The 24,495-nt window shown below is 40.8% G+C and overlaps 2 protein-coding genes and 1 pseudogene across 2 annotated transcripts in view; all 3 read left to right on the top strand.

Moving 5' to 3' along the window:
- LOC115678937 (protein LUTEIN DEFICIENT 5, chloroplastic) overlaps positions 1-24,495 on the top strand; it is an 83,931-nt gene that overhangs the window by 43,190 nt on the left and 16,246 nt on the right. The gene's annotated exons all lie outside the window — the stretch shown is intronic.
- LOC115680150 (uncharacterized) lies at positions 16,744-21,008 on the top strand (annotated as a pseudogene).
- On the top strand, positions 21,636-22,770 carry LOC115680171 (uncharacterized). The gene is made up of 3 exons (XM_030603922.2): positions 21,636-21,843; positions 22,185-22,289; positions 22,384-22,770. Exons 1-3 carry the CDS (start codon positions 21,730-21,732, stop codon positions 22,579-22,581), a joined length of 417 nt encoding a protein of 138 aa, XP_030459782.1. The 5' UTR covers positions 21,636-21,729; the 3' UTR covers positions 22,582-22,770.

Genomic DNA, 24,495 nt, shown 5'->3' with positions numbered 1-24,495 from the left:
ATGAGAGAAATAGTTCTTGAACTTTAATTCAATGTATAATGAGATCTATGAACTTTTAATTCATTCAATACGATCACTGAATTTTAATCCAATATACAATATCGTTCTTGAATTTTTAATTTGTTCAATATAATATCTGTAGAGTCCCTTAACAAAAAATAATGAAAGGATAACATTTGGATATTTTCATATAATTCAATGACTAAATTGATTATGTACCAAAAGTTCAGGTATCACGTTAAATAAATTACAAGTTCACGGACGACATTACACGTTGAGCTAAAGTTCATAAACTATATTTAATGAATTAAAAAGTTTGCGGACTTTATAACATATTGAGTTAGAGTTTATGAATAATTTGTATCGTTATTCAGAGATAAAACAACGGACCGCCTATCCTTTTCGTTTCTTTTCTTTAATTCCTGGAAATGATAACTTTATAGTTATCTTTTGAAGCGGTGCAAGGCCAAGAAAAAATAAAGTTAATTACCTCCAAGTTAAATATCAATAGAAGCACCTAGACTGCTTTATGTAACCACTAAAACGGGGGAAAAGGGAGTTCTTGCTGTTCAATGCGACCTGCGATTGACAGAAAAAAAAAAAGCCAATCAATCCACGTGGAGAACCTGACTACACTAGCAAGATCCAGAACCTCCCCTCATATACAATCATTTGGCACTTTATTCAATTACCCTTTGTAAATTGTTATTGCTAATATATCAAAAGTTGTTGGGTTCTGAGTAATTCATCACTCATGAACACTCCCACAGTCTTATCATCTGTCTCTTTCCTTCTCGAGTTTTACGATCTTACGCCCTTTCTTGGTCCATCTATCATCTGACAGCAAACTCATCAGACAAAAGTAAAAAAGCGCAAAAGACAGAGGAAGAATCACGGATCACATGAGTCAGATTAAGAAAGAAATGGAGCGATCTGCCGACAACGTAATACTCTGGATCTCTACCATAGAGAACTAACTGTAAAGGGGGTTCCTTTACTTTAGTTTGAGGTTCATGAGAGCACACGTTACTATTGACTCGGATTACTTATCCCTAGATTTATTAATGAACTATCTCTCGAGGGATTGTGAAAAACGTTTCACTCAAAATATTTTTGTTATTGTAACTTGTCTAAGGGACTTGAGGAGCATGTGGGTTCAACACACTCGATTTTATCCGCCTCTCGTGGCATTAGATTGACATCACTTGGTATGGTCTCGATTGAACAATAGCTGCTCTCCATGATGGATTGTGCTTTTGTATTCAGTAATATATGGTTTGACCTTGCAACATGTTAAGATTAAGCGAGTTAGCTTTTCGATAGCTATTGTGGCTTTAGAGTTTTTTGCAGTTGTATAGTGCTTCACATATACGTGATAGAAACTACAATATCTCTTTTCACATGGAAACTGCTACGTTGAAGTTGTACCAAACAAGACCTTTGTACAATCTAGTACAAAAATCATTTTATTCCTTAACAAAACGGAAAATCTATCAATGATTGACAAATTGCTGTAAAAGATTGGTAATTTTCCAAAATTGTTAGTAAAAAATTTTAACTTGTAAATTGTCCGTGACTTAATAAGTTGCAATCTTTCATATAAAATTACCAACTTTTATTTGATTATTTCACTTTACAAACTGTTATAAGAATTTAACCAATTTTTATTTACATAACCTATTCATTTTTCAAAGGAGCTAATTTTTATATAAATTACCAATTTTAATTTAGATGACTTACCAATTTTTATTTATTTCATTCACCAACTACTTCTAAGTTAAAAGCTCCCACTTAAGTGACCTTTCAGCATATATTATTTTATTTTTAAATTACCAATTCTTGTATTAAATTACCAATTTTCATTTGCTTGTTTCTAAACCACGTGACAACCGTAGCTTGTGGTGGTTGCTCTTCATAGGCCATCGACCATTATAAGTTGGTTGTGCTAGCGGCCCGGACGACGGTGGCCGGTGCGTGGTGGTTTCAGCTACCTCAACCGACAGTGACCATATTATGGTGGTTGCCTTCTATCTAATTTTATGTCATTTGCTTTCCTTAGGACTAGTGCTAAACCTTGCCTTTTTCATTGGCATTGAACTTACTTACTCCGACAGTTGTGATTCCGCTTTCATGTCTTTGATTGAGCTTTCACTCCGGCCTTTCCCCAATAACAGGAAGTTGCTTGTCTGATTCTGTACCATTTGATAGCATTGTAGCCAAGGATTTCGAGTGCACCTAGCTAGCAACTGGGTTTCACTTCGGCACCTGCGCATATGTGCTCCTTTACCGCCTACACCTACGCTCACGAAAGACAAAGCCACTCGCGAATCCATTTTCTTGCTCTTGCTCTGGACCTTACTTACTATTGTGTTATCTTATCCTAATAGATTCCTCATGTTGATTGGCAACTATTGTATTGCTCGGGTTCACTTTTCATTTCTTTAATTCCACTTAGATCTTTCTGCAATGTCTTTTAGTAGCGCCTTTTGAAGCAAAAGCTTACGTTTAATTTAGTACAATACAAGCAAGAATACACCAAAGTGGAAGTGGAAGGGCCACTAGAAGTTAGAAGTAGCCTATAGTAGTAGGCATAACCAAAATGTTGTCGATATTGATTGAGTTGGAGGGACGAGGGTTTACTTCATCCATCCATACACTACAAAAAAAACTAGGATTTTGCGACGAAAATTTGTGAAAAAATTTTTCGTCGGAAATGACCAACGACTTTTGCGACGAAAACTAAATTCGTTGGAAATTAGCGACGAAAAATTGTTCGTCGCAAAATTAATCGGAAATTTCCGACGAAAAATTGTTTGTCGCAAAATTCGTCGGAAATTTCCGACGAAAAATATTAGGTCGCAAAATTCGTCGGAAATTTCCGACGAAAAAAATTGTTTGTTGCAAAATTAATCTGAAATTTCCGACGAAAAATTGTTTGTTGCAAAATTCGTCGGAAATTTCCGACGAAAATTATTGGGTCGCAAAATTCGTCGGAAATTTGCGACGAAAAATTTGTCGTCACTAATTTCCGACGAATTTTGCGACAAAAAATTTTTCGTCGCTAATTTCGTCACGACAATTTTGGCTACGAAAAAAAAATTTGTCGCTAACGAACTTTCGACACGGAAAATAATTTTTATGATATCCATCCCCACTGATTCTTCATATCCCCCTCAATGTTCTCTCTCCCTCTCTCTTTCGTTTCTCTCGATTTACCTATCTGCGCACGTGCAAATCAATCTCGATAAAGCTTTTCCGCCGGTAAGTGTCGTGGCTAATTTCATCAATGGATTTGTATTTTTGGTGTTATTGAAATTTTTTTCTCTTCCTTTCGGTTTGGCCGGTCGCGGAGACATAGCCGACCATGGGGCGAGGTCCGGGATCGGCCCTGCCGGTCCACCTCGCCGACGCCCGGGTGGGCTGGCCTCGCATGGCCCGACGGCGAGGGCTAGTCTCCCATGGGCGACGGCGAGGCGAGCTCGCCCGAGGCTCGCCCGGATCCGGCGAGCTCGAGCTTCGCCGGCCATGGCGAGTTGGCCCTCGTCGGCGGCGAGGGCCGCTCGCCATGGCCGGCGAGCTCGAGCTGCCCGCCTGGGCGAGTTCTAGGCGACCTCGAGCTCGCCGGCCATGGCGAGCGCTCGGCCCTCGCCGGCCATGGGGAGCTCGGCCCTCGCCGCGGCGGCTCAAGCTCGCCCGGAACTTGCCCGGGCGAGCTCGATGACCATGGCGAGCTCGCCGGTCGCGGTGGCCGGACCGGCGACCGGCCAAGAAGAATGGAAAAAAAAAAAAGAAAAGGAAAAGAAAAAGAAAGAGAAAAAAATAAAAAATAATTAAAAAAGCATCTTAAGTAATTTGTTTTTATTTTAGGTACGTGTCCATTTGAAGGTCTCGCAATCCAAGTGAACGTTGCAATTCTCATCAAATTGATCACTTTCTACTACAAAGATTTCAGTCAAATACTTGGTAAGTCTTCTTGACATGGTAATTTTTTCATTTTTTTCAATGTGAAAGTAATTGTTTCGTAAAAAACGAAATTTAAATTTTTGAAAATTTATGGTTTTAATTAACAATGTTAAACAATAGATATGATATTTTTAATATTTTACGAGAATTTTTTAATTTTTATACAGACATAATGCAAAGAGACAAGGGTTGGATGTATAATAAGAACTTACCTGGACGTCGAGGATTGACCGATGAGTTTCGTATCGGGTTGGAACTATTTTTGGACTTTGCTAGTAGTAAATATGAGTTCATGGATGGAAATAAGTTAAGGTGTCCATGTAAAAAGTGCAGAATGGAAAATTTCAAGACATTGATAAAGTTAGAGAACATCTTTGTAGATTTGGGTTTACTCCGAACTACTATAATTGGACTTGCCATGGTGAACCATTTATATCTGATGACGGATATCAAAGAAATGATCAATTTTTAGTTGGGGAAGAATGTAGCTATTATGACCAATTGAACCCATACCAGAGGATGGTGTTTGATGAAGCCGGTCATAATTTTGTTTCAGAATCGAATCATGCAAGTACTAGTTTTACTCCTACACTTGAATAAGTGGGAACTAATCATGCATCACAATTGGAAGATGTAGGAGTTACAGGTTTTGATGAGAATGTGTGTGATCAAACTTTTCAATCTAATCGCCCGAAAGTGTTGAAAACAGCAGATGAACCTTTATGGGCAAGTTGTGACAACCACACGAAGGTATCGGTGACAAAAGCTCGTTAAATATCAAGGCGAGCATAATGTGTCAGTATTGCTTCAACTCTTTTGTTGAAGTAATGCTGGAAACAATGCCTCGTGATAACATCATGCCAAGTGACTTTACGATATGAAAAAGCTAGTGGATAACTTAGGTCTTCCAATTGTAAGGATTGATGTATGTAGTAGGGGTTGTATGTTATATTGGAGAGATGATGAAAATGCAAAATCTTGCAAATTCTCGAGCCAACCTAGGTACAAGATTAACGGGAGGCATGGTCGTAATCGAAGCGTAGACCATGTAAGCAAATGTTTTACTTGCCCTTAATCCCCAGGTTGCAAAGGCTTTATTCGTCTCAAGCCACTGCTGAACACATGACTTGGCATGCAAATCATGAAACAGAAGAGGGTCTAATGTGTCATCCTTCAGATGTAGAGGCATGGAAACATTTTGATAGAACATACCTCGAGTTTGCGATAGAGCCTCGAAACATCAAGTTAGGTCTGTGTGCTGATGGATTTGCCCCATTTGGAAAATCAGGAAAAAGTTATTCATGTTGGCCAGTTATCTTAACTCTGTACAATTTTTCCACCCGGTATGTGCATGAAGACACCTTATATGTTTTTGACATTGATCGTTACTGGCCCGCAAAATCCGAAAAAGTTGATAGATGTTTATATGCAACCATTGATTGAAGAGTCACAACGGCTATGGAATGAAGGTGTCCCTACGTATGACGTTTCTACCAATCAAACATTTGTAATGAAGGCTGACGATAAATGACTTTCCAGCTTATGGAATGTTATCTGGATGGAGTACAGCTGGGATCTTAGGATGTCCGATATGTATGGAGAGATCGAAGTTATTCAGATTAAAGCACGGTAAGAAACCTAGCTATTTTGATTGTCATAGGTAATTTTTGCCGCTAAAGCATACATTCAGAAGGAATAAAAAAGAGTTCATCAAGAATAGGATCGAAAGAACACATCCACCATTGAGGTTGACCGGTGATCAAATTTGGGAGCGAGTGCAGGAGTTTCCAACGGTTGTTGAAAACCCTCACGGCACAACTATTAGGTATGGAAGTACACATAAGTGGACTAAACGCAGTATATTTTGGGATCTACCATATTGGAAGGCACATCTTATTCATCATAATCTTGACGTCATGCACATAGAGAAGAACGTTTTCGATAATGTCATAAATACTGTGATGGATGTTACTGGAAAAATAAAAGACAACTTGAACGCAAGAAAAGATATGATGGATATTTGCGATCGGCCAACACTAGATGTGGATGCAAGCAGCGGGGACCAAAACCAAAAGCGGTTTATATATTGGATAAGGAGCAGCGACGGTCGTTTGTCAATGGTTGAAATCGGTGCGATTTCCCGATGGATATGCTTCGAATCTAGAGAGATGCGTTGATTTGAATGAATGCAAGTTGACAGGTCTGAAGAGTCATGATTGTCACGAATTTATGGAAAGACTAATTCCAATAGCCTTTAAGGAACTTCTACCAAACTTTGTTTGGGGGGCCATTACAGAGTTAATTAATTTCCTGTATGATATTTGCTCAACAGCATTGAAAGCATAACACATGAAGAACTAGAGAGAGATATTCCAATTATTCTTTACAACTTAGAAAGGATATTTCCTCCATCGTTCTTTGATTCAATGGAGCATCTCTTAGTTCACTTGCCTTATGAAGCCAAAGTTGCAGGTCCCGTCTAATTTCGATGGATGTATCCATTTGAGAGGTAAGTTTTTTGTTAAATAAATTTGAAATTACTTCATTATATATTATGTTTTGATAAATTTTATTCTATTGCAACTAGGTTCTTATATCATTTGAAGAAAAAAGTGAAGAATAAGGCATGTGTCGAAGCTTCAATTTGTAATGCATATATTGTGGAAGAAGCGACAACATTTGCATCATACTATTTTGAGCCGCACGTGCGGTGCAAGAGGCGGAGAGCGGAAGAAATGATGAGGGCCCCATTGATCCCAATTGCAAATCATTCTCTATTTTCAATTATTTGGGTCGATCAAGCGGCGCATGTAAGTTTAAATCACTTAATAGGTGAAGAAAAGCAGTGCAGCCCATACATATATTTTACTGAACTGTCCAGAAGTTGAGCCATACTTCAAGTAAGCATACATGTGTAAGTATATATATTGGGGAAAAAACCACCAAAAACCCCAAACTTTGATTTTTTGTGACACCAAAAACCTCGAACTTTGCTTTTTGTGACACATTTACCCCAATGTATTTAGTCCATGGGCATTTTCGTCTTTTTTGCTTTTTCTTTTTTTTTTCTTTTTTTTTCCTTTCCGTGAGGGCCCTCGCCGGCCGGCGAGGTTCGCCTCGCCCGGGCGAGCGAGGGCGGCCCTCGCACTCAAGCGAGGTCGACCCTCGCCGGCGCCTGGCGAGGTCGACCTCGCTCGGAGTCGAGCGAGGGCCACCCCTCGCTCGCCCGAGGAGGGCGACCCTCGCCAAGGCGTCCCAGCGAGGTCCGCCCTCGCTTGGCGCGAGGGCCGCCTCGCCGATGCAGCGGCGACCCTCGCTGGCGTCCGAGCGAGCGGCCCTCGCCGGATCCGTGCAAGGGTCAGCCGCCCTCCGGCGGGTGGCGTCAGCGGGCATGCCCTCGACGTCGCCTCCGGGCTGGGCAGTGGCGGCCCTCGCCGACGTAGCGGGCGGCCCTCGCCCGAGATCCGGGCGAGCGACCCTCGCTCGGCAGCCGCGAGGTCGCCTCGCCGCTGGCGAGCCGCCGCCGGCTGCCGGGCGAGGCCGCCTCGCTCGCCTGCAGCGAGCGACCTCGCCCGGCAGCCGGCGAGGTCGACCTCGCCGGATCGGGCGTGGCGGCCTCGCCGGCGCCGGCGAGGGTCGACCTCGCCGGATCGGCAGGGCCGCCCTCGCTCGCCCGAGCGAGGTCGACCCGCTCGCCCGAGTGCGAGTCGACCTCGCGGATCGGTGAGGGTCGACCTCGCCCGGCGAGTGGCGCCTCGCCGCCCGGCGAGGCGGACCTCGCCGCTCGCCCTCGCCTGGGGCGGCGAGGCGGCCCTCGCCCGACTCGGGCGAGGTCGACCCTCGCCCAACGCCGGCCGAGGGTCGACCTCGCCGAGCCTGGGCGAGGGCCGCCTCTCGCCCGAGAGGCGAACCTCCCCGGCAGCGGCGAGGGCGCCCTCGCCGGATCCGGCGAGGCCGCCCTTGCTGACGCGGCGAGGGCCCCCTCGCCGGATCCGGCGATGGGCGGCTCCTCGCCCGGCAGAGCCCCCGCCGAAGGAAAAAAAAAAAAGAAAAAGTAAAAAGACAAAAATGCCCATGGACTAAATACATTGGGGTAAATGTCACAAAAGCAAAGTTCGGGGTTTTTGGTGTCACAAAAAAGTTTGAGGTAAATATGTCACAGATGGCAAAATTTGGGGTTTTTGGTGGTTTTTTCCCTATATATTGTCTGTCAAACATATGCTAATATATAAATGGTTTTTGTTAATAGGATTTTCCAAAATTCAATATTTGGACTACCACCAAATGAGTTTGACCGTTTGTGTGAGGAACAATTTGCAACATGGTTCACAACATATGTAAGTTGTATGTGGACGAAATCCAAGTTATTCGAATTTTTATACATCATATATTAAAATATATATTATTGACATTGCGGTATGTGACCTTAGGTTCACAGCAATCATGATCATGTTGGAGAGCAAGGATTGCTATATCATCTGGCGTGGGGTCCAAAGTCAAGAGTACTAACTTAGCCAGCATATTTCATAAACGGGTACAATTTTCACACTCAAAAATATGGAATGGAAAAGCAACAATGAATAGTGGTGTGTGTGTTCATCATCCAATGGTGGTAGTTCGAAAGATGATTTTTATGGCTTGTTGGATGAAATCGTAGAGATATAGTACCATGGACCATTAATTTTGCGGGTTATGTTATTTAAGTGCATGTGGTTCGACCACGTCAAAGGAATGAATGTGCATACGAAATTTAATTTGGTTGAAATAAATCACAAGAAAAGATATATGAAATATGAACCATTTGTCTTGGCACAACAAGTAATTCAAGTATATTATGCTTCATATCCTAGTTTGAAACGTGACAAAGCCGATTGGTGGGCCAGTATGTAAAACCAAAGCACGAAAAAAAATCGAGGAACACTTTGGAAGGACACAACATATCAACAAGAGAAAGTTCGTCACACGATTGAAACCGATGAATATACCATTCCAACTTTACGAGATCCATGTGGAGCGAATGATCGATGTGGATACAAAATTCGCGAATCAAATTTTGAAGTTAGTACAGAATTTGATTATGGAGACAGATTGATGAAGATGATGCGCATGAAGAAGATGAAGATGAAGACGAAGATGAAGACGAAGACGAAGGCTGAAGATGAAAGTGAAGACGAAGATGAAAATGAAGAATATGATTTTTGAGACTTTTTACTATTTATGTGTAATTATTATTATTATTGCGACATGTGTTTTTTTTTCTCATAAATTTTTATTATTGTTGTTGTCGTAATTATTATTGTTGTTGTCGTCGTTGTTGTTATTATTAGAATCCATGGCTAATTAGCCTCAGATTTAGCCACGGAATTGAAATAGTCGGGAAAAATATTAGAATTTTGCCACGAAATTCCAATATTTGGCCTTGGGGGCTTTTTTGAAATTCGTGGGAAATTTCCCAGGAATTTTCCCACGAATTTCAAATTCTTGGCAAAATATTGCACTATAGACTATTTTCGTGGGAAAATTCGTGGAAATTTCCAACGAATTTAAAATTCATTGGAAATTTTCGATTTAATTTGAAATTGTTGGAAATTTCCTACCTAATTTTCCCGCGATTTTCAAAAACTCGGCCAATGGGGATTTTTTTTAAATTCGTGGGAAATTTCCACGAATTTTCCACGAAAATAGTCTATAGTGGAATATTTTGCCACGAATTTTAAATTAGCTGGAAAATTCGTGGCAAAATATTGCACTATAGACTATTTTCGTGGGAAATTTCCAACGAATTTAAAATTCGTTGGAAATTTCCCACGAATTTAAAATTCGTTGGAAAGTTCTCACCAATTTTCCCACGATTTTCAAAAAACTCGGCCAATGGGGGATTTTTTTAAATTCGTGGGAAATTTCCCACGAATTTTCCCACGAAAATAGTCTATAGTGGAATATATTGCCACGAATTTCAAATTCGTGGGAAATTTCCCACGAATTTTCCCACGAATTTCAAAAATCCCCCCTTGCATGAAATTCGTGGGAAATTTCCAACGAATTTTCCCACGAATTGCGAAAAACCCACCATTGGCCGAGGTTTTTTAAATTCGTGAGAAAATTCGTGGGAAATTTCCCACGAATTTTCCCACGACAATAGTTTATAATGCAATATTTTGCCAAGAATTGGAAATTCGTGGGAAAATTCGTGGGAAATTTCCCACGAATTTTCCCACGAATTTCAAATTAGCCCGCCATTGCCGAAAATTTGAATTTCGTGGAAAATATCGTGGGAAATTTCCCACGAATTTTCCCACAAATTTCAAAAAATCCCCCATTGGCCGAGTTTTTTGAAATTCGTGGGAAAATTCGTGGGAAATTTCCAACGAATTTTCCCACGAATTGCAAAAAACCCACCATTGGTCGAGTTTTTTGAAATTCGTGAAAATTATAAAAATTTTCCCACGAAAATAGTCTATAGTGGAATATTTTGCCACGAATTTGAAATTCGTTGGAAAATTCGTAGGAAATTTCCCACGAATTTCAAATTCGTTGGAAATTTTCCACGAATTTCAAATTAGCCCACCATTGCCGAAAATTTGAATTTCGTGGGAAAATAGTCTATAGTGGAATATTTTGCCACGAATTTAGAATTCGTTGGAAATTTCCCACGAATTTGAAATTGGTTGCAAATATTACACTATACTGTATTTTCGCCGAGACTTCACTTTTGTTGCAAATACCCTCGCCACGAATCTCTCTCGGCGCCGTCCTCGTCGCCGTCGCCGTCCACCGCCGTCGACTCGCTTGGCCAGCGCGTAGGTAACCCTAAACTATTCCTTGAATAAAATGGTGTCGCGGCGAGGGGTCGCGGGGTCGCCGCGGACTTGGCCGAGGAGGGGGGGTCGCGCGGAGTTGGCCGGTAGGGTGGCCGCCCGAGTTCGCCGAGGGGGGGTCGCACCTGAGGGGGCCGGAGGGGGATCACCGCCGAGCTGGCCGTTGGGGGTCACGGCGTGGGCCGGGGCGCGTGGGCAGAGCCGGCCGTGGGGGTCATGCGAATGACGGGCTGGGTCGCCAGGCTAGCCGGCCGTGGGGGGTGGTCGCCGGCGAGCGGCCGTGGGGGGTCGCCGGCGAGCTTGCCGGGAGGGGGCACGCCGGCAAGCCGGCCGTGGGGGGGGTCGCCGGGAGCTCGCCGGGGGGCGGCAGGGCGCCGGTCTAGGGAGGGTCGCCGGCAAGGGCCGGACGGGGGTCGCGCCGGCGAGCTCGCGGAGGAGGGGGGTGGCGGGCGACCCGCCTCGGGAGGGGGTGGCGGGCGACCTCGCCGGAGGGTGGGGTCGCGCCATGATTCCGGCACGGTTGCGATTTTTTTTAATGATTTTTGTGCAAAGATATAAACTTAGGTAAAATGAAGCTTAAAAAGGGAACAAATTAATAGGTTGCATTCGTGGCAAATTTGCTTGTTGAACGTAATTTGTGATATTTTTTCTAGGTCTATACTAGAACTTTGCGAAATAGCATATTTGGGGCATAAATTTGCACAAATGTGGCATCAGAGTTGATACTTGTGGTAATTTGTTCTGCACATTTAATATGCTTCATTTTATTTTTCGTGGAATCTGATGTGGTCCAAATTTAAATAGGTTGCTTCGACGAGGGCCAAATATTGCTATTTATCAAAAGCGATAGTCGGTTTGTTTCAATTTGTGGAGTTTATTTATTACTATCTGAAACAAAATGGTAAGCAAAATGACTTACGTCATTTTCAGTCCCTAATACATGTTCATATTTTTAAATATATTTGTTTAACCTTCCTACTTGTCAGTTTAAACGTGGAGGTTTCATGCGCGGTACGGGTTCACAAAGAAGATCAGCCCCTTCCGCTGGCTCGTCCTCCTCCCCGACCCTGTCCTCTTCCCCCGCCCTTTCAGGTAACCCTCAACCACAACATGTTCATGGACAACACGAACACATTGGCCCATCCTCCGACCCTCAACAACATATTAGGGGAGAACCTCAGGACATGCGAACTGAATTTACTTCAGTTCCATCTTCGATTCAATCTCCTTCGGTTCCACTTTCTTCTTCAGTGCAACACTCGAACGATGAAGAAGATACCCGAGTCATTATATGCCAATGTGGAGATTCGTAAGTAATTCATTTTTTTACGTATATATAAATTATCAATGTAAACAAAATTGTTCATGTTGCGAATTATCCGTATGCTTCATTGTCTCATTGTCCATATTGTTATAATATGTTGTCAGATTCACGGATTCTACGTATGTTGTGAGGGAACTTAATAAAATAGTCAATAACTGTTGGTTGGGCCAGTTTACTACTTTCAGCAGCGCTCCCGCAGAAGTGAAGACTTTGTGGTGGAATGAGTTCAAGGTTAGTGTTGTCTTTCTATTTTCTCACAAACTAAGTTCGGTGTAGCATACTGATGGTTAATAATGAATTTTGTCACGAATTGTCTGGTACATTGTAATGGATATGTGACATGTGACCCTAGTGGATAACTTTCAGTTGCTTTTCTATTGATTGTAGCGTAAGTTCACGTGAGATGAAATGGAAGAGGATGAGGTTCGAAGAATTTTCAAGAAGAAAATCGGTGATCACATGCGATATGTGATAAATAGAACGAAGAGAACAAAAGAAAAGCCGACCTTTTTTACATCTGACAATTGGACGGAAATTACGAGAACTTGGGAAACTGAGAAGCATAAGCAAAGGTGTGAACAGAACAAGAAGAATCGAGCTTCTAGTTCTAGTGACGGGTCTGCGTCTGCCACATATGCTGGGGGCTCTATCAGCATCGGGGAGCATAAAAGAAGAATGGTAAATATGTTTATACATGTCAGTGCATTTAATTCAATGATTACTCATTTATGTTTATATTTTGTAGGCAGATGAATTGGGAACGGAACCCACATTTACAGCTACATTTGAACGCACATTCCAAAAAAAGGATAAGACATAGACTGGCGCTCGAGCAAAAGCTATTAAGGTATGTAAGGTTATAGTTTGGACTTTATGGAAACTAGAATGAAAATCATGAATGTTTTTAATATTTATGGTAATATATATGAATTTATTTTATTTCTATCTATAATGTTAATATAGGAAAAATACGATGAACTTTTAATGAGCACTGCTAGTGGTGACGGTGGTGATGGTGGTGGTGGTGATGATGGTGGTGGTGGTGGTGGTGATGGTGTTGCCGTGTCTGAGCCATCGGTTGACAGTATAGCATTATGGGTGGAGGCAGGGGGTGGGATGAAAGGAGGAAAAATATTTGGGATGGGATTCTTGTCAAGGATGTACAAAACGAAGGCTGCTGGAACTTCATCCTCCAATGCGGCTTTTTCAAGGAGGACACGACATGAGGAGCATATGACCCAAGAATTGAGCCAATGAAGCAGCTTGCTTGCATACGGGACGAATAAATGAAGTATTTACTTGGACAGAAGGACGAACAAATAAGGGTGATGCATCAACAAATGCAAATTATCATGCGACATCTCGACATCGATCGCAATGAGGTTCCTCCTCTACCTCATATTAATCCAATTGATGATGGGCATAATGCTGAGCCACACAATGATGCGGCGATTGGTGGTGATGATGATGATGATGATGATGCTGATGATTTTATTGTCAGTCCTTCCTAGTTCATTCTCGAGTACCAAAGCCTTAACGTTTTATGGTTGTCTGCGTTCTTTCAATGTTTTGAATGTATCACCCGATATTCATTAGTGCTTAGCCGCTCTTTGTATTATGAGATTGAATATCGAATATCATCATGTGAGACTTTGCAACTTATGCATTGTAGAAATTAATATTGCTAATAATTAGATTTAAATTCGAAATTACCGCTAAACAAAATTGTCGCAAACTTAGCGATGAATTTTGTCACGTATAGATTTCGTTGCAAATTACCAACGAAAATTGAAATTTTTTGTCGAAAAAATTCGCGATTTCCCACGATTTTTACAACGAATAATTAGCGACAAATTTTGCAACGAACTTTCCCACGAATTTTGTTTTCGTTGGAAATTACCAACGAAAATTGTAATTTTTTGTCGGAAAAATTCGCAATTTCCCACGATTTTTCCAACGAATAATCAGGGACGAATTTTTTTTTATACGATTTTTCCAACGAATTTAGTTTTCGTCGGAAATTACCAACGAAAATTGTAATTTTTTGTCGGAAAAATTCGCGATTTCCGACGAATTTAGTTTTCGTCGGAAATTACCAACGAAAATTGTAATTTTTTGTTGAAAAAATTCGCGATTTCCCACGAATTTAGTTTTCGTCGGAAATTACCAACGAAAATTGTAATTTTTTGTCGGAAAAGTTCGCGATTTCCGACGATTTTTCCAACGAATAATCAGGGATGAATTTATATATGATTTTTCCAACGAATTTACCCACGAATTTAGTTTTCGTCGTAAATTACCAACGAAAAATTGTAATTTTTTGTCGGAAAAATTTGCGATTTCCCACGAATTTTGTTTTCGTCGGAAATTACCAACGAAAATTGTAATTTTTTATCGGAAAAATTCGCGATTTCCCACGATTTTTCCAACGAATAATTAGCAACGAATTTTTCCAACAAATTATTAGCGACGAATTTTGCCACGAATTGATTTTAGTCGCAAATTACCAACGAAAATTAAAATTTTTTGTTTGTCGCTAATTTCGTTGGAAATATTTTATTCGTCGCTAATTTCGTTCGAAATATTTTGTTCGTCGCTAATTTCGTTGGAAATTACCAACGAATGTTGCCACGATGTTTCCAACGAATAATTACCAACGAATTTTCCGACAAATTTAGCCACGAATTTATCTACGAATTTTGCAACGAATTTTTTGCGTCGGAATTTACCAACGAAAAATTAAAATTTTTTGTCGCAAAATTTCCAACGCCGAATTACCGACGAATTTTTTTTCGTCGGAAATTCGTTTTGCCACGAATAATTACCAACGAATTTTGCAACGAATAATTACCGACGAATTTTCCAACGAACTTCCAACGAACTTTCCAACGAATTTTCCAACGAATTTTGCAACGAATTTTCCAACGAATTTTTCAACGAAAAAATTTCGTCGCAAATTACCAACGAAAATTTAAATTTTTTGTCGCAAAAATTTGCGACGACAAATTACCAACGAATTTTTTTTCGTCAGAAATTTCGTTGGAAAAATCGTTTTCCAACAAATTTTGCCAAATTTTTCGTTGGAAAACTCTTGTTTTTTTGTAGTGATATGGAACACGGATAATCTATGTTTAGGAGGAGTCTAATCATTCTCAGAAGGGGGATTACTTATTAAATTAAAGGGGAGGTCCTTTATTAATCTTTCTTGATGATGTTGTGTTAAAGGGAACTCAACACCACTCACATTGATTCGCCTTTTATGAGTTCCACGCCGACATGAAGGTGCCAGGGGCCCAATTTATGCCGATTACATTCCTTCGTCGACTGTCTTGCATTTTTTTAAAGACTGAAGCCAACGCAGGACCTTACTCCTTGGCCACAAGCCCCAAACTTTTCAAGGCTTAAGGCCACGGCTACCATTCCCATTCACATTTTGCTTCTTCTTGACACACTCCATTTTGGACCGATCCAATGGATGCCTTCAGTCAGAGGTTGGCATCAAGACCTCGAAGACTCTCTCTCACACACATGAATCGGAAAATTTGAGATTTGAGCACCGCGATCACCACTCGTAAAGTTCGCCATGCGACCAAATTAAATTATGCTTGGTTTCATAGTAAGCCCCTCAACCCCCCTTTTTTTTTAATAATGTTGGGATAATTCCATTTTAACTTACATAAATTGTGCAATCAAGTGTTGTGCTCGTGCAATGAAACCCTATAACTTTAGTTCATGATCCATGTGGTTCTTCGGTTATTACAAATAAAAATTTCCTATCAAATTGACGCTGTCATATTGTTCCTTGGTTTTCATGACTTGTTGCTTTACCAACTTACTTTAGCTTTCAATATCAAACAGCTATTTACATTTTTCTAATTGAGTATACATCATTACTTACCATTGTCTTAGTAAGATGGCATACGTCCAATCATCAATTTGATCAAAATTTCCAATCTCCAGTCGCTAGAGAACAATATTGAATAATATATTAAAGTTATAGGACTTGATTACACAAATTAAGAGTTGTAGGACTTAATTGTACAATTTACCGGTTATACGACCAAAAATGGAATTATCCTTTAATTTGTTACGATTGTTGATGTAGTATCAACTAGGCATCACATCAGCCCATCACTGCCACTTGTGCAAATAATTATCCGACACATATTTTTAGACTATGCGGCATAACCGATCATGTGGTATAGCGTTACGTAGAATGACAAGCATAAAAAAACAATTTTACCCGGCTGACGATTCTTGCTAAGTATGGGAAGACTTATAATGAACCTTTTCAATTAGTACTTGTGCCATCTGGAATCAAGAAATTGTAAACACTGAATAGGCTTGAGTTTCCATCAAGAGAAGGATCATGGTGGCATGTAGTTCAACAAAAAAAAAAAGGAAACATGAATTATAATATCTGTGATATAAAGTAAAAGCAAAAAGAGAGGAACAAGAAAAAAAAATGGAAATGGTATTGACCATAGACAAATTGAGGGCCAATGCATGGGGCATGCAACAGGTGGCTCCTCCACCATTTGCCTGCAAGATTGTCAGGGAACCCAATTCCACCGCGTGTCCTCTGCAAAGTCCCTGCATCAAATTTTATCTTCTTCTTCTTCCTCTTCCTTAGCTAGCCAAGGGTTTTATGCTATCAGCACCCTTCGTTTTGAACCCTTCGTTCGCTCTGCTTCGAGAAATTCTGCTCCAATGGCATCTACCCCGTCAAATTAGCAGCATTCACACAGCTGCTTGACTACCCAGGTAAACCCACAGAGGCTTTCTTTGCTATCTCCTAGTGTCAGAAATAATAAGCCCTTTTTAGCTCACTTCAAATGTTGTCTAGGTTCAGCATAGCTGTCTGTTTGCACAAGATACTGCTTATCATGCCTATAGTTAGTTGTGTATTCGTCTTGGCCAGAACTCCAGAACTCGATATTTTTTTGTGTGCTGCAAAATAGGGAGACGTGAGAAGATAGTGGCCAAATTAGTTCGAACTGATTGGGTCAACCGTAATTCGAGGAATAGGAGTACTAGAGTTCCACGTCGCTCGAACATCGAAGATGGAAATGTATTTATGCTGTCTAAATCTGTGCCATTAAGACTTCGGATTGAAAACCCTTCTCTGATAATGTGTTGTTTGACCTGATTACCTAAGATGGAATTTGCGGTTATCAGCCTTGCATGAGTAGTGCAGGATATATTAATTACACCGTTGTTTGCCACTTCGCATGTGACAGGAGATGTCAGAGGTTTCGCTTTAACACAAACATGGGATTAGAATTGAGCTAATATAAACGGTCCCCTCACCGCCTAAATGATATATAGTTCAAGCTTTTGCGTCGGAAACTTTTAACTGGGAAGACCTCCCATGAGACAAGTTCCTTTTAATAGCGATTTGTTCTAGATATGTTTATCCCATCGGTTACTGTTTTCCTGGTTGCATCAGTCTCTGCATAAACCCATAGATAGCAACATCTGTAGCCTAACTTTTGTTGCTTATGTTATTTATGGGATAATTAGATGCAGAGGGACTAGGAGATCCTTCGAGGTAACACACTCATGATATTTTTGAAGCATTTGTTCCCATTTCTTTGAGGTGACATTGTTTTGGCAGGATGGACGAACTGAGCATGGATTGGGATATCGAGGAATACTCCTCTGAAGTGGACAACAGCAAAGTTAGTTGGTTATGGAATAGGGGAGTAGCAATCGGAAAGAAGGTTCTAGTCATAGGCATGGTGATCTCCTCTGCCCCAATTGTTTTTCCTCCTCTTGTGGTAGTCTCTGCACTAGGGATTGCTGTCTCCGTTCCTTATGGGCTCTTCTTTGCAAGTTATGCTTGCTCTGAGAAGCTCATAAGTACATTGCTTCCAAATCCTTATGAGAAGGAATTGGGGTGGAGGAGGAGGAGGAAGAGGTTGGATTTGGAGGAGATATTTATATGGAGAAGGAAGAAGTCGAGCAAACTGAGGGCATTAAAGAACAACTGAAGATGAGGTTTGAATCGGTTGAAGGAAATGAAGAAGAGAAGACCATGGTCGGGGATAGTTATGATATATAACAGAGGTATGGTGGGGGACTTAAGTTCGGAGGTTCACGAGATAATGGAGAAAGACGATGACATAATAGAAGGAAGTTTGTCTAAGCAGCCAAGGGATGAGATGCGGGGCATTTTACTTACACTAGAAGTGGATGAGAATGATGACAGTAAGTTTGACCAAATTGGGGCACCCCTTGAAGTAACAAATGTGGTTGTATTGGAGAGCGGGGGACTGCAAAACATTGGAGAAGATGAATTGGTGAGAGAGACTAGGGGGTTGATAGAAACATTTTCTGACGAGGGAAAACCTCATAATCCAGTGGAGGAAGAGAAGATGCGACCTGATGAAATACATGGAGCTGCTGATGAAATAGATATGCTAATTGAAGCTAAAAATTATGGGAAAAAGGGCAAAAGAAAAGGTAGAAAAAAGGAGAAAGCTGAAGAAAAGAGAATCGAGAAGCTCCCTAGGGAAACAGATGTGCATAATACAAAGCAAAGTGGGAATGCTCACCCTGATCAGGATAAGAAAGTGGCTAGTTTTGTTGTAGGAGAGAAGACACCAATCAAGGAAGAAAGCGAAAAGATGATTACTGACTATGGGAAGGAGAAAACTAGCACTAAGGTGGATGCCGGAAGACTCAAACAAGGAACTTCTAAAGGTAGCGGTTGAGGATGCCAGTAGCTTCTATTAGTTAGCATTTGTTAATTTTGCCATAAGAAACACTCAGAGAATGATTTCAGTAATCCATAATGCAGGAAATGTTCAGGAAAACAGTTTGGGTATTGGAGATGCAAAGATTCCTATTTCTCTTGCTTCCTCTGGGTTAAATGATGGGAGAGGCCTCCAAATTTTGGCTGGGACAGGCATTTCTCCATCTTTCGTAGTGGTCAGTCATCATTTGTCTTCCTAACATGCATAAAGCTCACTGCTCAATACTGGAAGCAATTAAACTGGCTTGTGTCATTGGTGTTGGCAATCATTGAGTTAAGAGCTCTTATGTTTATTTGGTCAGAACAAATTACCAATTTGCACCGTGTATTGTTGTCCTTTAAATTATACTGAGCTAATGAATCTCTTAAGTGAGAAAGTGTTGTATAGAAACTCTGGTTGGTTGGTGCTATGCACCTCAGATACAGCGCTTGTCTCAAGAAATAAACTGACCAAGTACGCTTGTAATTATGTGCATGTGGTGTGTTACGCTTTGCCACACTATTGGACTTATTAAATCAGGCGGAAATATGATTTCACTGTCATTCATGAATGTGTTAGAGCATAATATGATGAAAATTTGACAGTTCTTCAATGTCACCAATATGTCAGCCTCATTTTTTAGTTCAATGGGATTATTAGTCTTAGGATCAAATTTCTGAAGTTCCAGAGTGATTGTTCAAAGAAGTACCCGCTCATTGGTTCACTTTAGTAGTTAAAATTCTCTGCAGTTTGGACAATCAAAATGAAATTCTGTTGCTATGAGATATTTTGCATTTCAAAGAATCTCCATCATCTACATCTTGATCCAGTTATGATTTTCATTTTCCCGAATGTCTTCAACAAAAATGTAGATCTGTTGGTGGATTTAAATAGCTTTGTTTATCGGTTTTTAAAACAATTGGCAGTGGTCCTTTAAAATCTTCCATGGTATTAAACTCCTGATCGTAAGTTCAAATCTTTCTACGCCCCTATTTGTCTCTCTTATCATATGTTTTCATGATTTAGTTTAAGGATAAAGTCTTGCCTATGCATGAGAGAAATGTTGAAGAATTCAAATATTAAAACATGTTTTTATTAAATAGCTTAAGTTTATATAACAATCGGTAATGGTCCTACAAAGTTACAATTAGTTTACTGGGAGATGTCAAAGAGTTTTTTATTTGTTTTTTTTTGGTCGAAGGAGATGTCAAAGAGTTATGCTATCTAACCCCCCCCGTGGTGTTTGTGGCGGGGGCTGGTTCCCTTTCAAATTGTGGGTGGTTTTATGCGGGCCGCGGGGGGGTTTACGGGGGGGGGGGTTGTGGGGTGGGGGGGTGAGGGGCGCCGCCTGGGTTTCCCCCCGGGGGGGGGGGGTTCCCGGTCAAAAAAAAAACAAAAAGAGTTATGCTATGGAAATCCATGCTCGTGAATGAGCAGGCCCAAATGGGCTGGAAGTTGGTGATCGTTTTTGTTTTCTGTATATCATATTCGAATTAATAAAGCACTTTTAAGGCTGGGATGATTAGATGCTCACATGTTCACCCTTTTCTGCAGGACCAGGAGATATATGCAGAGGAAAAAATATGGCAACAGATCAAGGCGATGCGTAAGATAGTTGGATACAAGGCTAAACTGCAGGCGTCGTGCATCGAGGAACTGAAAGCTCTCTATATCTTTACCGGTGTCGAACCACCTGCCTCATTCAAGGATACTTCGGACCTTGCGGAAGTGAGCAACAAGCTTCGGTTTCTCATGTCGGTAGTTGGAGTCAAATAGATAGAGTGTCTCACTGGGTTCCCAAAAGAATCAACTTGTAGTTGTTTTATTATTGTTTTTGTGCTGTGAGCACTAGATGTGAGAAGATGGCAAAGAAGCACAGATTGTTAAAAGACTCTCTCGAGTGGGTGATTTTCAGAATTTTGGATGGTTTTACATAGTTTGTTTCCCTTAAAAAGTCTCGGGGGCTTGAGCATTCGACCATTCTATATCACAAAATGCTTGACATGATATGGGAAGAAATAGGTGATTGGTCCCGTCGGTGATTTGTTGATGAGCATTCGACCATTATCGGTTCTTTGTAGCTGTTATTGCGGCTGTCGTTTGCGAAGCCAGTTCTCTGCCATTGTCAATTTGGATGCAGTCATAAGTAGTTTTACCGCATCGGGCAACAGAAAGTTCAATCTTCGTCGTCTTAATAAGCGTTTCATGCCGGATACAAGACAGAAAATGTTGAAACCTTGTTTCACTTTGCTGTGGCTATTGTTGTTTCAGAATCCATGCTCTGCTGTGTTGTCATATGGCTACAGAAAACAGTCAAAAGACTATGAAGTGTAGTAGTGTTTGGTTTTGCATTATATAATGTTTAGAATTTGGTCTTCCCGTGTAATCCTGAGTAAGACAGGTGAAAATAACTATGAATTTCATCTTTGAGAAATTTTACGAAGAATACCTCGATCAAATCCTTAATTCTACTCTTAAAACACCCAATTCAATCACCTCTCTTTTGAAGTGGGTGGTGTCATAAAAAAGAAAGAAAATAATTTGTGGGGTAGGTCATAGAAAGCCTAGAAGCTCTGTCCCTAGATCTTGCAAATGTCGTCAAGAATATCGTAACGACAGAACAGGGCATGCGTCGGTCAAAAACCAAACGTCCAGGCCTACAATACCGGGTCACATTCCAGATGCATGGAGTTGGCATCAGCTCAGCTATCGAAAAACGCTCTCTATCCTTTGCTGGAACAACAGAGTGGACTGCTGCTTGTTCCTTATATACTCGTCACTCAGGTTGAGGTGAGAGCAATCAGATCATTACTCACGCTTCTCTGTTTGCAATTCCTAGCCGTGAAACTCATCCGCGCCAAACCAAAAAAAAGGCTGATAAGAAAAGATGGCAAGTTACATGGTCCTCCATGCAGCAAAGAATCCCAAGTTGGCTCAGGTTGGAGCTAACTTGGCCAAGAGCAGTATTTTGGTTCCTAAGGTCATTTCCAGGTCCATTGAGGTAAATGTGGAATTCCCTCGTCCTCTTGAAGGACCGCCTAGCATTGAACTCTGTCGTGTTATTCTCTAGAGCAGAAACACCCACCGAACTCGCAAATATTCATGAAAGGATTCATATCGCTCCTAATCTTTGTAATAGCAATTCTTTTTCCGATGTCATTAGCATGGTTATTTATTGGTGATACCTTATGCCGGTGTTTAGTTTGTTCAATAATTTTAATGTTTATAGTCTCAACCGATTACAACAAAAATGTTGAACCTTTAATTAATTTTCGGGACATGATTACCCTTTTTTTGCTGGTGAGTCGGTGACAATCTCATACTATGTATTTTGTATCCTAGACTGAAGGGGGTCCAACTGCGACCGACTCTTCAATTCCAGGAGCTACATCGCAATCCAGTGAGAACATTTCAAACCCAGCTGCATCATCGATACCGACAGATAATGTACTTATCCTCCTTGCTTGGTTAATATATTTCATAAATTGTAAACCGACACACACTTGAATTCCCGGATTCAAATATTGAAAAATTTGTGCAGGTGACACAAGCTTCAAACTACTCAACTGGCCCTAGGTCTGCAACTGAAGACTTGACTGGGAGAGCAAAACAAAAGCTGCAGGATGCTTGGAATAATGCTCGAGACACGGTTGTTGACAAGACTAGAGAGACCAAGGAATCCCTCAAAGAGACTGCTTCAGAAGTTGAGGAGTCAATGAATACTAAAAATGATGTTTGAGTAATGATAAGTTTTTTCTTGTTCGAGGAGTCAACTGGAACCTATGCTATTTGATTGGTTTACTTTTTCTGTGATTGGATTTTCCCTTTTCATTCTCCACTCAGACGACATTTGAGTTCTTATGTTCTGTCAAATTGATGTAAGCTGTTCTTGATCTTTGTAATAGCACATCAGTTTGATTCTTCAAAAGTTAATAAAGCTCTAAGCTTTTGTTCAAACACCATCCAAATGCTATTATTACATCATGAAGGTTCCAAAACTCTCATGTTAGATCAGGTGTGCAGAATGTTCATGTCGATGACCGTTTTAGCATACATATAACGAGAAGGTAAATAACATTGGTGCGGCCAATGCGCGACGGTCTAAGCATCAACAACTCAACTGGCCAATGACCACGTTAAGGGTGCTAATCAGCGGTGACGTTTGATATTATCAACCGATAAAGTGCACGACATTCAAGGATATAGAGTATACGCCCATGACAACTATCCTTTTCCCTTTGATTGCAGATTGGTTTTGAACATAGGCACTGCCAAGTTTGCAAACGGATTTTCTTTCCATACATTGCATAAGTAGATGATTAGACAAAGTAACATGCGGTCTCCTGTCCTATTTGGTGGAAATCCCAACAGCCCGACATTAGAAGGGCTGGTGATCAATGGTCGCGGTCGTTGACAACTTGATCATTTGACACGATGGTAGAAGTACAATTGGTTTGCCGAAGGCTATGCTTCTAATGATGGATGAAGAAACTAAACAGCCTAAAAATACCGTTTGGCACGTATAGAGTATATAGAACAGAAATAGCCACAACATTATATTGTAATAACACAAACCGCATATATCTCTCTTGAAGAAATATGTTGTATGACAGTAGCTATCATCAATACAAACTAATTCTTAGCGCACGAGCATGTAGGACCGACCAACTTAAATTTTGGATTGCGTTTAGCAGCAAACTTTTCATTTACAAAAATTCCTTGAACAGTGCCATCTTACTTACTTGGGATGGGGGGTGCAACAAACACCAGATATCCTGAAAACCCTTCTAGATTTATCCTGATTGCGGGACGGATATTTTCTGCCTATAACGCAATAATCAACTTGGGAAGGTTGAAAAGTTTTAATGCGATGCCGAATTGTTCGTCATTTATTGCAAATACGTAAATGCGTCAAGAAAAATCTAGTTCAATATCTACTAAAGTAGATCGCCGATATGGTTCTTTATTACAAATACGTAAAGCCGTTAAAAAAAAATCTAGTCCTGTATCTACCATTAATGAGAGAAATCATTTCCCGTTGACGAGCTTTCCGTACTTTCCGTAACTTCCGTAATACGGAAAGCAACGGAAAAGGTACTTCTCGAGAGTTTTCCGTCAATCTTCTATACGGAATTTCTTCTTAATGTGACGGCATTACAGATAAATTAGGAGTAACGTGATATGAACAGAAGTTGCTCAGTTGGCAAATCACGTTAAGTGGCTGTTGATGAATTCCATTTTGGTTTTTTTGGTTTGGTACAGCTACTGAATTTTCATATGGCCTTATAAGTCTACCAGCTAAGTCACCTCTACTTACTGTAAACTGTTCTTACCAAAATCAGGTGCTACCTGCTCCCATCTTGTATCTCTTCTGATGAATTATGGTATGCATTATGTCGTTACCATCTAATAATCTTTCCACTGGGAGAGGTTCATTGACCAGACATCTAGGGAAACTTCAGAAAAGGGAAAATTCCATCCTAACTAAGGCAATCACACGATTTTTTTTTCCTCAATATTACCAAACTTGGCCGGCTGCAAATTTTCTCCACCAAAAAGAGCCTAGAAACCTTAGATATGTTTGAGATGGATGGCTCCGATGGTGCCACGTCAGATTCATTTGACACTTTTCCCAAAATTTCATGTATTCATG

Source organism: Syzygium oleosum, unplaced genomic scaffold, assembly GCF_021117445.2.
Source record: "Syzygium oleosum isolate NSW1041296 unplaced genomic scaffold, Sole_v2.1 Sole_v2.01, whole genome shotgun sequence".
Lineage (NCBI taxonomy): Eukaryota > Viridiplantae > Streptophyta > Magnoliopsida > Myrtales > Myrtaceae > Syzygium > Syzygium oleosum.
This window is presented reverse-complemented; position numbering and strand designations above follow the sequence as displayed.

Bases quoted from the DNA above. Each gene is read 5' to 3' on its own strand.
- LOC115680171 (XM_030603922.2), top strand. From the start codon at position 21,730: ATGGCAAGTTACATGGTCCTCCATGCAGCAAAGAATCCCAAGTTGGCT. The intron at 21,844-22,184 runs GTAAATGTGGAA...TTTGTATCCTAG, and splicing joins TCATTTCCAGGTCCATTGAG to ACTGAAGGGGGTCCAACTGC. The intron at 22,290-22,383 runs GTACTTATCCTC...AAATTTGTGCAG, and splicing joins CATCGATACCGACAGATAAT to GTGACACAAGCTTCAAACTA.